Genomic DNA, 17,267 nt, shown 5'->3' on the forward strand with positions numbered 1-17,267 from the left:
TGATACTCCGCTGACCTGATGGTAAATATTGTCTTGAAATGTGAAGATATTGTTGTTGAGAATGAATTCTGTACATTGGATTATAAATGATTGTTGTATTTGTGGCATGAGGATATTAGATTCAAGGTAGTATTTTAGAGCAGTAAGTCCAAAGGAGTGTGGTATGTTTGTATATAGAGATGTTACATCGCAAGTGAGCCAGATGAAGTCCTCTTGCCAGACTGTGGATTGTATAAATTGTATAAGGTGTTGGGAGTCTTTGAGAAACGAGGGTAGGGCCTGGACATGGGGCTGTAGGTGTGTGTCAATGAATCTGGATAAGTTGCTGGTGATGGAATCGATGCCGGAGATGATAGGTCTGCCAGGTGGTTGATGAAGGTTTTTGTGAATTTTTGGTAGATAGTAAAAAAAATGGAGTTTTGGGATGATGGTTAATGATGAAATTCCTCTCATTTTTGGTGATGATGTTATTGATTAGGGCGTCATTAATGAAACTTTTAAGGGTCCTATTAATATCCTGGGTGGGGTCTGACTGCAGTAGCTTATAGTGTCTGGGGTCATTTAATAGTCGGTATGATTCCTTCAGGTAGTCTACTTACTTTGTCTAGGATGACAATCCCTCCTCCTTTATCAGCTGGTTTTATGACAATACTATGGTTATTACGTAGGGTTCTGAGGGATGATTTTTCAGATAAGGACAGGTTGGAGGTGGAGGTGGTGTCTGGAATACTGAGGTTTTGTAGGTCATTTAAAACTAGGGCATAAAAGGTGTCGATATAGTTCCCTTTGGAGGCGGTGGGATAGAAACGTGAGCGACCTTTGAGTTTGGTATTTATGTATTTTTCTGTCTCAATTGAGGATATGGATACTATGGGGAGTGAATCATTGTTAGTAATGATGAGCTCAGTTGAATCAGGAGGTGGTGGTGTGGTATTAAGTTTTTTGATGGCAAAATGTCTTTTGAGGGTGAGTTTGCGGACGTAGGTATTGAGATCACTAAATAATTCGAATAGATTGGATTGGTTGGTGGGGCAAAACGATAGGCCTTTTTCTAGCAGGCCGGTCTCGTGCTTTGTGAGGATGTGGCTGGAGAGGTTAAAAATGCTTCTTTTGGTCTCTGGAGTGGGGGCAGGGTAAGCAGTAGGGGGTTGATGTGTTATCGTTTGTTTCTTTTTTCTTTTCCCTCTACATCCTCGTTTTCTAAGTCGGACAGTGGGCGTTTCGTTTTCTTGGATGTGGGTTGTAACAGGGAGCGGGTTGAGATGGGGCTGGGCAGTTGAGTGGCTAGCATGGTTTGTGATAGAGAGGCTGGTAATTCTAAAAAAAGAGTATGATAAAGCTTGGTTTTGTTGTTCCAGCCTTGTCCCTATGCACGCAGAAGCGCCGTAGCCAGGGTTGGCTAGACGCTTCCTGTATACCGCTCCGCCCACCCAGCTGCGCGGCTCTAACGCGGCCTCTGAGTCGCACGCAGCGATGTTCATCAGCCCATCCCCGCCTCCCACACAGTCTGATTGGCCAAACGTCACCCCCCAGCTTGACCCCGGAAATGCACGCTACGGCTACATAACAAGTCCCACGCTGACACACTGGTAGAGAGGTGCCAAGCGTGTTTTGGACGTCTAGCCGGTGAGTCCTATCTATAATTTTTTATAATACTCTCCACTCATCTCTCTATATAATACCTTCTTGCACCTGCTAGTCCTTATTGTCTATTTCTCCCCTTCTTTTCCCCCCCACTCTTTATACACTGGTTCAATTTTTTTCCCCCTCCTCCCATGTACCTGATTACCTGGCCACTACATACTTACTTCTGCATTGTATTAATACATACATTGCCTACCACAACCATCTTACAGCTATCTATTTTCACATGCAGTACTTTTCTCCCCCATTTACCGTATTACACTTTATTTGCATTTTCCAGACATATAAATAAACCCCCATCCACCTGGTCACTATCTTTTACCCATACTAAACCTATCAATACTCTTGCTTTACCCCACTACCCCTCTCCACCTCACCACTTATGTTACTCATGTCAATTATGTATGCATGTATATTACACCATATACGTGTTCACTCAGAAATAATCATGTACCACTATTATATGTACAACTAGATGTACACTGCAGTTCGTTGACATGCTTCCATCTCTGTCGTTTTTTTTAGTGATACTCCGTATGTCTATTGCCTGATGAAGCGGGATTGTGCCCGTGAAACGCGTTGCGAATTAATTGTGGAGTATTAAATTAAATTGTCTGTTCCTCAAGTGACAAATATCGTGTCCTTTTTGGAGTGACCGGTCCACCGCCGCCACCCGAATATTTTAAACTTTTTTAGCATACTTTTATTCTTTTGGCGCCTCTGCACAGCTTACTACCAATCAAATCCCGATCGGACATGTCGGATTTAATCGATCCAATTCAATTTGATCGATCGCGGGTGGAATTGTATGGTGTAGATGGAGCTTAATACTGCATGCCCTATGCATTGTGATTAATATTCATGAGGTATTTACCTCACAGTTTCCGAATTTGCTGCATAATTCAGTGTTTCCATCCAGTAACGGCTTTTTTAAACTTGCATTTAAAAAAAATATATTTGATTAACCAGTTTTTAAAATTTTCTTGTTTTAAGGCCTACTTTCCATGAACTGTTGATAGGCAGTGAAATGCCTCTCAGACTCTGACAACTGCTCTCTACTGCCTGGTAACTGATTGCCGAGCACACAGCTCAACAGTCTGTGGAAAGGAGGCCTAACACAAGTGATAATTAGGGCCAGTCAATGAGATGTAAATTCTGCATGCCACCTTGGCGAAGCTCAGCAAGGCCTCTTTTCCATGGACAGTACATGGGCAGTGAAATGCCTCTAAAACTCTCTCAACTGCTTGCTGCTGCCTGGCAACTGCTTGCTTCCTGAGACCTCTTTTCCATGAACAGTTGAATTGTGTGCTTAACAAGCAGTTAACAGGCAGCAGTGAGCAGTTACCAGGCAGCAGCAAGCAGATGGGAGAGTTTGGGCCAGTGCACACCAAAAACTGCTAGCGGTTTTTGAAGCTGTTTTCAAAGTGATTCTAGGCATTTTTAGAGAGATTGGTACTTATAAGTTAGCCGGGCACATCCGGCAGGTGGCGCTAATTACTATTCCCCCTCCAGGCCGACATGGATAGTAGGGAAAGATGTAACGCTGGTGGAGTTTTGTCGCCACCTAGAGGATGCACCCGGCTAACGGATAAGTACCGAGAGATTTTCTAAACATGCCTAGCATTTTTTCGGAGCGTTTGTGTGTAGCAGATTTGTTATTTTGTTACAGTAAAGCTGTTACTGGACAGCTTCTGTAGCAAAAACGCCTGGAAAACCGCTCTGATCTAGCGTTTTTCAGAGCGGTTTTTCACTTTCCTATACTTTACATTGAGGCAGAAACGTCTCAAAAAAAACTGAAAAAAGCTGCAGGACCCGAGTTTGCGTATGAGGGAAAAACGAACCGCTCTGGTGTGCTCCAGCCCATTGGCTAACATTAGCCAATTGGTTTTCTCCCCAAAAGGGTTTTAAAAAACGCTCAGAACTGCTCTTGGGGCTGGATTCACAAAAACATGATAGCTGCTATCACGGCAGTTATCACCCGATTTGGCGCGTGAAGGTTTGCGTGCATAAAGCATTACTTTGCGTGATAAACGAACATTTGTATGAAACACGCACGTGATCATGCGCAAATGTTCGTTTATTACGCAAAGTAATCCTTTACGCATGGAAACCTTCGCAAGCGTCAGATCGCGTGATAGCAGTTATCTGCTTTTGTGAATCCAGCCCTTGGTGTGCATCAGCCCTTTGAGAGGCATTTCACTGACTAACAGTCCATGGAAAAGAGGCCTAAAGTGGCAGACATTTGCATAATGTATTAGCATAATCATACATCAACTCGGAGCGATTTGCATCTCACTGACCATCCTTAGTGATAATGCTTAGTGAATGTAATGCATACTGTTTATATATGCAGTATATATAGTGTATACTAGGGATGCTCATTTGGATTCCGCGGAAATGCAATTTCCGAAATTCCGACCGGAAATTGCATTTCCGCATCGGAATGCGGAAATCGGTAATGCAAATGCGGTAGGCGGATTTCCGCCGGAAATCGCGGAAATTTCCGCCGGAAATCACGGAAATTTCACCCGACTTTAACATTGATTTTCTCAAAACTATAAGGTCTTTTTGAAAAAAAAATTTTGCATCTTGTTCACAAGATTCTGTTTAATAAACCCCGAAAATTTGGTGTTTCTAGGACTTACGGGGGCTTTGCTATTAACCGCTAAAGTCGGCGGATTTTTACTGTAATGTGAAATGCAGAAAATCTGCATCTGCCTATTTTCTGCATTTTACATTACAGTAAAAATCAGCCAACTTTAGCGGTTAATAGCAAAGCCCATGTAAGTCCTAGAAACACCAAATTTTCAGGGTTTATTAAACAGAACCTTGTGAACAAGATGCAAAAAAAGTTTTTAAAAGAAAATCGATGTTAAAGTCGGGCGGAAAGCGGAATCGGTAATTGGCAATGGCGGAATGCGGATTTACCGCGGATTCGGAAATTGGCATTTCCGACCATCCCTAGTGTATACCTATACAGTGTATACACAGGCCCGGATTTACATAACAGGAGCCTGTAGGCACAGATATTCTGGTACCCTAGACTTCACTCTCCATGAACCTTGGCTGCTTTCACAGTGGGACGTTACAGGCGCACGTTAGAGCAGCCAGTAACGCAGCCCACCGCACAGTAATGAAAAATCAATGGGCTGTTCACAGTGCCCACGTTGCGTTACATTGTAACGCTACACATTGAATGAAAGTGCAGCATGCTGTGCGTTATACTGGGCTTTAGCTGCGTTAGACTGCTTGCACATGCTCAGTGACTAGCCACATGGCTAATTCATATTCACTGCACTGTGGTGACGTAACCTGGACTCCTAGTGTTGTCCAGATCATGAATGAATCGTTCATTTGATCCGGATCTTTTTTGTGAATCGAATCATCCGGATCATCACAATGAAAGATGCAGTTCACAGTGGATGTCTGTCTGGAAGAAACAGGCACATACAGAATGTACAGTGCAGGGAAAGTCCTGTCCTGCTAGTCATTTCACCCAGTCTGCTTCCCTAGTAAAATGATTCAAATGATTCGGTTCAAAGATCCGGATCTTCTTTTCGAATCATCCGAATCCTTGAAAAGATCCGGACTTCCTATCACTAACCTGTTCTATCAGTATAGATAGAACGAAAACAGCGCACAAAGAGCCGCATAACTCAGCTCACTCTGACGTCCAACTTCAACACCACCATGCGTTGTGTTAGGGGCACGTTATGCGATCTTAACGTCCCCTAAAACGCAACGTCTTGGTGGGAAAGAGGCCTTAAACTTCACCAAACCGTACTGCAAATGTGTTGGTTGGACCAGCTGTTACCTCTCCCTTAGTTCCCTTGCCTGTCATAAGTAGCTACAGGTGTTATTTAGTATTAGCTAGCCAGAGCTATCCTTGGTAGATAGAGGTGCCTCCAAGTATTAGGCCTCCTTTCCACGGACTGCTGATAGGCAGTGGAATGCCTCTCAAACTCTCACAACTGCACACTGCTGCCTGGTAACTGCTCACTGCTGCCTGGTAACTGCTTACTTCTGGTAACTGCTTGCTGAGCACACAGCTTAACAGTCTGTGGAAAGGAGGCCATAGGTAGCTAGAGGTGCTCCTGACTGAAGGGAGATCTGGTCAGTTGAAAGCAGAGACCCCGGTGAGTAACCTCTCATTTACACTCTGCTCGGGACTGTGCATAGGTAAGGCAGGAGGGAAGCACTCGGGGAGGGGGGAGTGAGCCATCTTTCCATCATCAGCATGTGCCTACAGTGCCTTATGGTAAATCCAGCCCTGTGTATACAGCACCCTTGTGTATATTGTGTGGACCTATACAGCATGTATATTGTGTAATATGCAAAATCACCTCTCCTCTCTAGATCTTCTCTCCCATTGTTGATGTGTCTTTTCAGCCACTCAGTACAGATATTCTGCAGATAGTTCTTGTGTCTCTCCCCCACTCTCTCCTCTGGGCTGTTCCATCTCTGTGTGGTGATCTGAGCCTCATGCATGGCCGGGATGTACAGCCCGCTCTGTGTGTCCAGGTACAGGAGATCTCTGCCGTCATATCCATACTGATGATACCCCGCAGTGCTGCCGTCATCTCTCAGCTCACAGCCGTACATATACTGGAAGGAATGGATCCCTGCAGACAGCACAGAACAGGTTACACGGGAGCAGAGCGTTTGCTGTCATGTGTGTGATATGTGCTGGGGGAGGGAATATATACATTACGTGTATACAGGACATATACACAGCACAGCATTCGCTATATACAAGGACACTGAGGCTGGGTTCACATATAACATGACTTTTTTTTATGACGTTTCCTGCAGGTCCATTTGCGGTTTTGCGTTTGCATTTTTTGTTTTTCAGCAGATGCATTTTTGATGCGTATTGCATTTGTATGCGTTTGCGGTTTACTAATTGAAAACACATATGCGTTTTGCATGTGGGTTTTTTTTTCATGCATTTTACTTTTAAATATATGCAAATCATTAGGAAGACAACAGGAACCAGAAAAATAAAAAAGTCAGAGATCTTTAGCTTTTAATTGAAAATGCAGCAGAAAACGCATTAACGCAACACATATGCGTTCCCATAGACTTTCATTATGTGCATTTTGGCAGCCAGCCTGCATATTATGCAACACCGCAAGTAGTTAAACTGTCCAAAATTAGGCTTAATTGGCTTAAACTGTCCAAAAACAGGTACAGTTGCGTTGCTAGGGATCCTTATATGACCACTAACCCGAGGTGAAAATAAACTGATGAGATAAACAATTATATTTATCCTTCTACTCCTAAAATGACTTTTTTTTTTTTACGTATCCCAAGATTTTACTTGATTTTTAAACATTTACTAAACATTTATTTACGTAGGCTGAACGTTTAAGGCCTCTTTTCCACGAACTGTTTCTAGGCAGTGAAATGCCTCTCAAACTCTCACAACTGCTTACTGCTGCCTGGTAACTGCTTGCTGCTGCCTGGTAACTGCTTGCTGCTGCCTGGTAACGGCTTGCTGAGCACACAGCTCAACAGTTTGTGCAAAAGAGGCCTTACTGTCTCTAATCCATGAACTAATTACATACATGAACTATTGACCTTTTTATCTCTTTCCCCTGAGCTCAGTTGAATTCTGCCAGGAAACATTTTATGGCTGTAATTTTCTTATCAGTGATGCTTATTATATTGCAGACAAGAGAGAAGCTGTCACTTCCATGCCTAGAAGTTAACTATTTCAGGCAGCAAAATGAAACAAGTAAAACAACCTGGTTATTAATGTTTTGTACTGTACATACATAGGTTTATCTCATTATGTCACATGTTGCCTTGGGTACACTTTAAGCAAACTACAACAGCCAGACAGACAAAACTTGTATGCAAGCATCCTCCTCTTGGACTTTAGCTCCGTTTTCAAAACATTCTGCCCCCGCTCACTGCATGACAACCTTGTGGACCTTGACGTTCACCCCACCTTCCACCTATGGATTACAGACTTCCGCACGAACAGGACCCAAGTTGTCAAGCTGGGCAACATCTCCTCTTGACCAAGGGTTGCCAACACCAGTGATCAAGGCTGCATCTTGTCCCCATTCCTGTTCTCTATCTACACAAACAGCAGCACCTCCATTGCAAACACTGTTAAGGTAATCAAATTTGCAGACGACGAGTCGGCCTACCGCCAGGATGCCCCAAGAATATGCTACTGGTGCAAGGAGAACAAGCTTGTCGGTTAGACGAAACATCAGGAGGGGATTTAAAAAACATGATATATACTTTTAAAGGACTACTGTAGGGGGGTAGGGGAAAAAAGAGTTGAACTTACCCGGGGCTTCTAATGGTCCCCCGCAGACGTCCTGTGGCCGCGCAGCCACTCTCCAATTCTTCGGTCCCCGCCTCCGGTTCACTCCTGGAATTTCCAACTTTAAAGTTGGAAAACCACTGCGCCTGCGCAGCCGCGCCCTTGATCCCGCTGACATTACCAGGAGTGTATTGCGCAGGCCCAGTACGGTCTGCTCCTGCGCAGAATGCTCCTGGTGACATCAGCGAGAGCAAGGTGATGGCCGCGCAGACGCAGTGGTTTTCCAACTTTTAAAGTTGGAAATTCCAGGAGTGAACCGGAGGCTGGACCGGAGCTCTGGTGAGTGGCTGCGCGGGCACAGGATGTCTGCGGGGGACCATTAGAAGCCCCGGGTAAGTTCAACTCTTTTTTCCCCCTACAGTAGTCTTTTAAATCCCCTGATGTTTCCTTTAACTCAGCCAAAACTGTTGAGATGATAATCGACTTTAGAAAACATTCCTTCACTCTCCCCCTCCCCCAATCTACATTGATGGCACTGAAATTGACAGAGTAACCAACGTTCGTCTCCTGAGCACTACCAATGATCTGAGTTGAAAGGCCAACACCATGTCTGTCCGGTAAAAAAGCCCAACAACGGGCTCTTCGTCCTTCACCAACTAAAGAAGTTCGGAATGGCTCAAGAACGCCGGAGGTGCTTCTACTCTGCCACCCATGAATCTCTCCACTGTTCGTCTCTCCTTTTCTGGTACACTGGCTCTTCCATCAGCAAAAGATACAAACTACAGAGGGTTTACAAAAGATACAAATTTCCATCAGCAAAAGATACAAACTCCAGTGGAGAAGATTATTGGGAAAGCCCTTCCATCTCTTGACCTTTCCTTCCACTCCAGACTGGGTACTAAAGTAATGAGGATAGCTAAAGATCCCTCACACCCAAGAAATCATTTCCTCAGCCGGCTCCCATCAGGCCAGGGGTCGGGCCATCTCCTCCAGAATCTTGAGACACAGAAACACCTTCTTCCCAGCAGCTGTCAAAATCTTGAACTCAATCCCCGCTCTCTATTAGGCTGCCGCTATTGGGTGCTCCCTTTTGGCTCCCCATATTGTTGCAATTATTTTTCCGTACTGCCCTTGTGGACTTTGTTTTTGATGTATCATGTTATTAGGGGTTGTCAATGAGATTCTAAAAATTCCAGCTTGCATTCAAACTTAATGCAAACTGTATTGAATCAGGCCAATCAAAATCAGCAGGAAGTGCATTTGGCCGAATTCCCAGATGTACATACCATTTGCATGAAATGTTCATGCAAGCAGGAATTATTGGCATGTTATGCTAGGTTCACAGGAGGACGTTATAGAATGATGTTAGGGAGGCACTGCTATGCAGGAAAGACACACTGATCTGAGAAGTGTATTCAACGTTCACAGTGCGGCATTTGCATATCAGTGTAACATGTTGGGTTATGGTAACGCACTGCTGCAGTGACTTACTGCTAAATGCACATGTTACCAGCAGGGGCGGCGCCAGGGGGGTGCAAGGGGGTGCTCGAGCACCCCCTAGAATTGTCCAAGCACCCCCAAAGCACCCCCTGGAGTGAACTGACTTCAGGCGTCTAAAAGACGCCAAGTCAGTTCACACAGCGGCAGCACGGAGCAGCAGCAGGGCTACGGTAAGATGGCCGCCCAGAGCCCTGTTCTGCAGACTTCGAGTCTGCAGTGCATGGCTTCGGGCGGCCATTTTCCCGTAGCCCTGCTCTCTGCATGCAGGCAGGAAGTCTCGTCGTGACGTCGGGAAGGAAGAGGATCGTGGGCGCGCGGGCGCTGCACGCCACAATGAGGTCGGGACTCGGGACAGGAGGTCGGGAAAGAAGGTCTTCTGGCTGTAGGTGAGTAAATGGGTTTTTCTTTTCTTTTTCAGTTGATGCTGATTGTGCATATTGGGGTCGTATCTGCTACGGATTGTGCATATTGGGGTCGTATCTGCTACGGATTGTGCATATTGGGGTCGTATCTGCTACGGATTGTGCATATTGGGGTCGTATCTGCTACGGATTGTGCATATTGGGGTCGTATCTGCTACGGATTGTGCATATTGGGGTCGTATCTGCTACGGATTGTGCATATTGGGGTCATTTCTGCTACGGATTGTGCATATTGGGGTCATTTCTGCTACGGATTGTGCATATTGGGGTCATTTCTGCTACCGATTGTGCATATTGGGGTCATTTCTGCTACCGATTGTGCATATTGGGGTCATTTCTGCTACCGATTGTGCATATTGGGGTCATTTCTGCCACCGATTGTGCATATTGGGGTCATTTCTGCCACCGATTGTGCATATTGGGACCATATCTGCCACCGATTGTGCATATTGGGACCATATCTGCCACCGATTGTGCATATTGGGACCATATCTGCCACCGATTGTGCATATTGGGACCATATCTGCCACCGATTGTGCATATTGGGACCATATCTGCCACCGATTGTGCATATTGGGACCATATCTGCCACCGATTGTGCATATTGGGACCATATCTGCCACCGATTGTGCATATTGGGACCATATCTGCCACCGATTGTGCATATTGGGACCATATCTGCCACCGATTGTGCATATTGGGACCATATCTGCCACCGATTGTGCATATTGGGACCATATCTGCCACCGATTGTGCATATTGGGACCATATCTGCCACCGATTGTGCATATTGGGACCATATCTGCCACCGATTGTGCATATTGGGACCATATCTGCCACCGATTGTGCATATTGGGACCATATCTGCCACCGATTGTGCATATTGGGACCATATCTGCCACCGATTGTGCATATTGGGACCATATCTGCCACCGATTGTGCATATTGGGACCATATCTGCCACCGATTGTGCATATTGGGACCATATCTGCCACCGATTGTGCATATTGGGACCATATCTGCCACCGATTGTGCATATTGGGACCATATCTGCCACCGATTGTGCATATTGGGACCATTGGACGTGTTTTTTGTTAAAATCTGCTCACATTACGTGTATTTTCTTGAGAAAACCTGCACAATTATGTGAATTTTCTGGGAAAAGGGTCACCAAAACTTGGGCCCTCTGTCTTTGCGTTGCACTTTTAAAGGGAACCCGAGGTGAGAATAATATTGAGGCTGCCATATTTATTTCCCTTTAAGCAATACCAGTTGCCTGGCTGCCGTGCTGGTCCTCTGCCTCTTATTCTTTCAACCATAGACCCTGAACAAGCATGCAGCAGGTCAGGGGTTTCTGACAATATTGTCAGAACTGACAAGATTAGCTGCATGGCTTGTTTCTGGTGTAATTCAGTTCACTACTACAGCCAAATAGATCAGCAGGGCTGCCAGGCAACTAGTATTGTTTAAAAGGAAATAAATATGGCAGCCACCATATCACTCTCACCCTGGGTTCACTTTAAATTAGTTAGCCCCGCCCTCATCCGGTCATGACCACGCCCATTTTTTCGCAGCCACACCCATTTTTTGCCGCGCGTCAGCTCCCCCAGAAATTGGTCCAGCACCTGCATAGCACCCCCTAAAAAAATTTCCTGGAGCCGCCACTGGTTACCAGGAAGAGGGAAGCATCATTTCCAATGACTGTATGCTTCACTGTACACAACGTAATGTGTGGTACGACTTTTTTGTTCCATTGTGCTCCTGTTACACAGAGAACACAACTCAACGTTACACTGTGAGCCCAGCCTCATAGACTATCTGTATTAGACACACAAGTAACTATGCAGCAGGTGCACATCAGGGGGTAACAAGTAGGGATACACATCATTGTATTAATAAATGGGCAGAGATCTGTGCTCAGGGGGAGGCGGCCATACAACCAGCAGCCATGCAGACAGGAACATGTGATCAGGAGGAGAATCATGTACTAGAGACAGGGAACAAGTGACTGTCAGGCCTAGAAATACACATATCAGTCTGCTGAGGGGATCCCGCCCCCCCATTGTGCTCCGCCCACACAAGTCATAGATTGCTCTGAGCACATCACTGTATCACATCACAGCTATAGAAAATGTAATGGTGCCCACACACGGTACAACTTTTGATTTCCCCATTTATTCAACCAAAATGATTGAATCGAATAAAAGTCAAACAGTATTTTATTTTTTTCGATCATAAAATAATGAATGTTTATCCTGTTTTTTCCAATAAAATCCGATTGGACATGTTGAAGAAATCTTTGTATTCGATTTACCGGAATAATCAAACAAAATTATCAAATTGAAAAACATGCAAAAAATTGTACCATGTGTGGGCAGCTTTAGATAACAGAATACAGTTCAGTCCCTGATGTGTGTATATCCGGCCTGCAGGATCACAGGAGACCCAATAACACATTTCATCACATTACCGCACACTTGTTATATAATATTCCTCTAGTAGTGATGTCATTCTCTATATCCATTCCTTACAGATATTACATCCAGCATGTCTCCATGTAACACAGTATGGATTGTGCTGAATATCCTGCATATAATGTGTAAGAATTATCTCACCTCCAGTCTGGTTGAAGCGCTGCATTGCTACCTGCACATTGTGCTTGCCAACAGCCTCATTGCCTTGACCTATCTGTGTGTTCCTCTCCCAGTATTCCGGCTCCAGTTTCTTCATCCACTCAGTCTTGGGAAGACGCTGGCGGGTGTCACTGTTATAGTTTGTTATCTCCCGATCATCCACATATCCCACCTCAGAGTACACAGGCAGCCCGGATCCCGGAGCCGAGACTGTCGTCTCATAATACCGCATAGAGTGACTGTCTGAGAGAGAGAGAGACATTGTTACACATAAATATATTCCCATCAAAGCCACATTACCGGCTGTATAATAAGGACCGGCACACACAGGCAGGGGGTCTCTGTGAATGATGCTCTGCCAGGACCCCTCCCCCAGCTGATATGTGAATAGGCTGAACACAGTGAGGGGAAATTTTCGCTCCTCTATGGGAAATAACAGGGTTGGATGTCTCACCAGGCAATGTAGGCTTGTGTCTAAAGGCGATTGAAATGGGGGAGGTGGCTAATGATCACCTTCCCCACCCCTCCCTCTGTATAACAAATGCTGCTTGCCCCTCCTATAACAAGTCCTGCCCCCACAGCCACTGTGGTTAATGAGTTAATGGAAATTTTATGTCAACTTTATGGAAACGTATGCCGCTTGGTGTTGTATCAATGAAATGCAGCAGCTGCTGACTGTGATTGTTACAATGCTGAGCTGCATAATCTGACATAACAGTTTCATCAATTCACAATAATTAGCATCTCAACTACTCACCATCCTATCCTATATAATAAAATCCCTGTGTCTCTGCGTCCTGTCCCTGTGTGTGTCCCTGCGTTTGCGCTACTGCGCATGTGCCGCAGGGGCAGCCTGGGACAGGAGCACGACGGGCCTGGGGGAGGCCGGGTGTGCACGCAGGGTGGCGATGACAGACCTAGAGCTTGTTATTTAAACGGGCTAAGGTCATTAGTATAATAATAATCTCCCTGTCCTGTGTCCGTGTGTAATGGCCAGCGCACATGTGCAGCACGCAGGTGGAGTTGGGATAGCAGGAGGACGGGGGCAGGGGGAGGGTGTGTGTGTGCGTTGGGGTGTCGGGGGTCAGGGGGGCACAGTAAAGGAGGCGGCAGCAGTGACAGCACATGGAGAGATGGACCAGGCTCCTCCCTCCCTTTCCTCAGGTCACACTCTGTGCTCCCCCCTCTATTGACTGAGATGTCCAGCAGTGGCAATGGGAAGTTATCAATTACTCACCCTCCGGTTTCTAGGAGATGCTTACATGCCGCCTGGCTGCTCTATACATCGCCACTCACAGGAAGGAGTAGTTAACTACTACTTCCTGTAAATAGTCAATGTAAAAACTGTTAAACTGTAATATCGCCTACTTCAGCCATAGAATAGGGAAACATGGACATTACCTTGCACATTCACTTGTAACTGACAGCAGCTGATATATAACTGGCAGCAACTGGTATAGTTCAGTTTTGACAAAATATTGTCAGAACTGAAAGGGATCACTGTAAGAAGAAAATGGTGAGGAACTGATGGTATGGTAAGTACCGTATGTAATATTAATTTGCAGGTATATCATGTGTTTATTTTAAATAATTTTCCTTAGTTCAGGCTCCCTTTAACCTCTTGAGGACTGAAGTGTTAAACCCCCCCTAAAGCGATCGCCACTCGAAGACTGAAGGTGCTACCAATAGGAGATGCCGCAATAGCAGCATAGGGGGCGATATACAGGCTGGGAACGCGAAGAATCACTCGCGTTCCCATGTCTGTCGGCCGGTGACGGCCAAACCGGAAGTGTTCGCCGGCGGCTCCTGGACCATCGGCAGTGCAGTTTCTAGGCTAAAATGCACCCAGGGCGAGGGTGTAAAAATTGCGCCCCCCCCCCCCCGGTATAGGTAGCCAGCTATAGGTCCCCCCCGAGTATAGGTGGCCAGGCATAGGTGAGCCAGTAAAGTTGCCCCCCGTATAAGTTAGCCAGGTAGTTGCCTCCAGTATAGGTAGCCAGTATAGTTGCCCCCAGTATATGTTAGATAGGCAGGCACCCCTCCCCCCCGGTATAAGTTAGATAAGTAGGTGCCCCCAGTACAGGTTAGCTAGGTAGGTGCCTCCAATATAGGTAGCCAGTATAGTTGCCCCCAGCATAGGTTAGATAGGTAGGTACCCCCAGTATAGGTTAGTTAGGTAGGTGCCCCCAGTATAGGTAGCCAGTATAGTTGACACCTGTATAGGCTAGCTAGGTAGGTAGGTGCCCCCAATACAGGTTAGATAAGTGCCCCCAGTATAGGTTAGATAGGTAGCTGCCCCCCCCCCCCCCCCAGTATAGGTTAGATTAGGTAGCTGCCCCTCAGTATAGGTTAGATAGGTAGGTGCCCCCAGTATAGGTTAGATTAGGTATGTGCCCCCAGTATAGATTAGATAGGTAGCTGCCCCCCAGCATAGGTTAGACAGGTAGCTGCCCCCCAGCATAGGATAGATAGGTAGCTGCCCCCAGTACAGGTTAGATTAGGTAGGTGCCCCCCAGTATAGGTTAGATATGTAGCTGCCCCCCAGTACAGGTTAGATTAGGTAGGTGCCCCCCAGCATAGGATAGATAGGTAGCTGCCCCCAGTACAGGTTAGATTAGGTAGGTGCCCCCCAGTATAGGATAGATAGGTAGCTGCCCCCAGTATAGGTTAGATAGGTAGCTGCCCCCCAGTACAGGTTAGATTAGGTAGGTGCCCCCCCCCCCCAGTATAGGTAGCTGCCCCCAGTACAGGTTAGATTAGGTAGGTGCCCCCCAGTATAGGTTAGATAGGTAGCTGCCCCCCAGTACAGGTTAGATTAGGTAGGTGCCCCCCAGTATAGGATAGATAGGTAGCTGCCCCCGAGTACAGGTTAGATTAGGTAGGTGCCCCCCAGTATAGGATAGATAGGTAGCTTGCCCAGTATAAGTTAAGTAGGTAGGTGCCCCCTCAATGGCGGGGGGAGCCAGAGCCGCGGGGAGGGCAGCCTGACCTCTTCCTCCCTCTCCTCTCCCGGCCGCCCTCCGTGCTCCCCCCTCGGACTGCAGCAGAGTTAGCGCGCAGGGAAGCGCTGCTATACACAGTTACTCACCTCCCTGGATCCGATCGCCGCTCACGCCCTGCTGTTCTCCTCTCTGCAATGTAGCCTGATACACACGTCACGCTGCTTCCTATGTAAACAGGAAGCAGCGTGTGTATCAGGCTACATTGCAGAGAGGAGACCAGCAGGGCGTGAGCGGCGATCGGATCCAAGGAGGTGAGTAACTGTGTATAGCAGCGCGTCCCAGTCCGAGGGGGGAGCACGGAGGGCGGCCGGGAGAGGAGAGGGAGGAAGAGGTCAGGCTGCCCTCCCCGCGGCTCCGGCTTCCCCGCTATCACAGCGCCCCCCCTTCCTCTGCGCCCAGGGCAGCGGCACGGGCCGCACGGCCGTAGAAACGGCCATGACCATCGGAGCGGGGCTGCGAGGGCACCGATCGGCTGCAGGGGGCTGAGGGAAGCCCCAGGTGAGTTAATCTCATTTTTTTTAGTTGACTTTAGGTTCGCTTTAAAGGACCTCTGTCCTTAAAATTGAAAATACATGTAAACATATACAAATAATAAGTACGTTTCTTCCAGGGTAAAATGAGCCATAAATTACTTTTCTCCTTTGTTGCTGTCACTTACAGTAAGTAGTAGAAATCAGATTTTGGAATAGCCCATCTCCTCATGGGGGGGGTTCTCATGGTCTTCTTTCATTTAAAAGAGAAAAAAATAACCATATACAGGTCATACTTACCTCCAGTGTAGTCTACTCCACAATCTCTTTCTCCTCTCCTGCGTCCTGTTTGTCCACTGCGATCAATGGAATTTTCTGTCCTCCATTTTAAAAATGGCAATTACCCCCTAACAGCTTCCTGGTCAGCACACTGTTAAACTGTAATATCACTCACTTGAGCCATAGGGAAACATGGACATTACCTTGCACATTCAGTTGTAACTGACAGCTGCTGATATATAACTGACAGCAACTGGTACATTTCAGTTCTGACAAAATATTGTCAGAACTCGAAGGGATCACTGTAGGAAGAAAATGGTGAGCTTCTGAGAGGAACTGACGGTGAGGTTAGTATGTAATATTCATCTGCATCTACGTCATGTGTTTATTTTAAAAATTTTTACTCACTTCAGGTTCCCTTTAAAAGCATTTAGTGAATGGCAGTTGCTCCGTCTAACTGCCAAAAAAGTGTGCTGCAAGCAGGAAGGCTGGTCAGCATTTTTGTATAAATCTTTTTCAGGGAATGTCTTTATAAAGATTAAAGGCCATGCTGAGAATCCCCCATGAAGATATGGACTAGCCCAAAACCTGCCTACAGACTGCCTACTGTAAGTGACAGCAACATAGGAGAAAAGTAATGTATGGCTCATTATACTCTGGAAGAAATGTACTTCTTATTTGTATGGATTTTCAATTCTAAGATTTTCACGACAGTTCCTCTTTAAATAGGCAGGAGGTCCTTTCTGACAACAGAAAGGAGTTATCAGCCGAAATTAAAAAAAATGAGCTTTACTCCCAGCTTTCGCTAGCCCCTTGCTGCCGACTGTCCCACGCCGACCGCTCTGCTCTCCGCCGCCATCCCAGGCTCCCCGCATGCAGAGCCGGCCTTTGGGGGGGGGGGCAAATGGGGCAATCGCCCCAGGCCCCGCGCTTGAAGAGGCCCCGCGCCACCTGACCACCCGCTGCCCCCCCCCGGCCGCGTGCCCGTGCGGCCAGCAGGAGGAGAGCAGCGCAGTGGAGGGAGAGCTGTGGGCAGC

At 46.5% G+C, this 17,267-nt stretch overlaps 1 protein-coding gene across 1 annotated transcript in view; it reads right to left on the bottom strand.

The window, feature by feature from the left end:
* LOC137543597 (class I histocompatibility antigen, F10 alpha chain-like) overlaps positions 1-12,765 on the bottom strand; it is a 56,958-nt gene extending 44,193 nt beyond the window's left edge. The window contains exons 1-2 of the mRNA XM_068264697.1: positions 12,462-12,765; positions 5,988-6,266 (exon numbers count right to left, since the gene is read on the bottom strand). Coding sequence (XP_068120798.1) covers positions 5,988-6,266; positions 12,462-12,765 — 583 coding nt within the window. The remainder of the gene's footprint in view (positions 1-5,987; positions 6,267-12,461) is intronic.
* Between the last annotated feature and the right edge of the window lie 4,502 nt (positions 12,766-17,267).

The sequence above is a fragment of the Hyperolius riggenbachi genome, unplaced genomic scaffold (genome assembly GCF_040937935.1).
Source record: "Hyperolius riggenbachi isolate aHypRig1 unplaced genomic scaffold, aHypRig1.pri scaffold_113, whole genome shotgun sequence".
NCBI lineage: Eukaryota > Metazoa > Chordata > Amphibia > Anura > Hyperoliidae > Hyperolius > Hyperolius riggenbachi.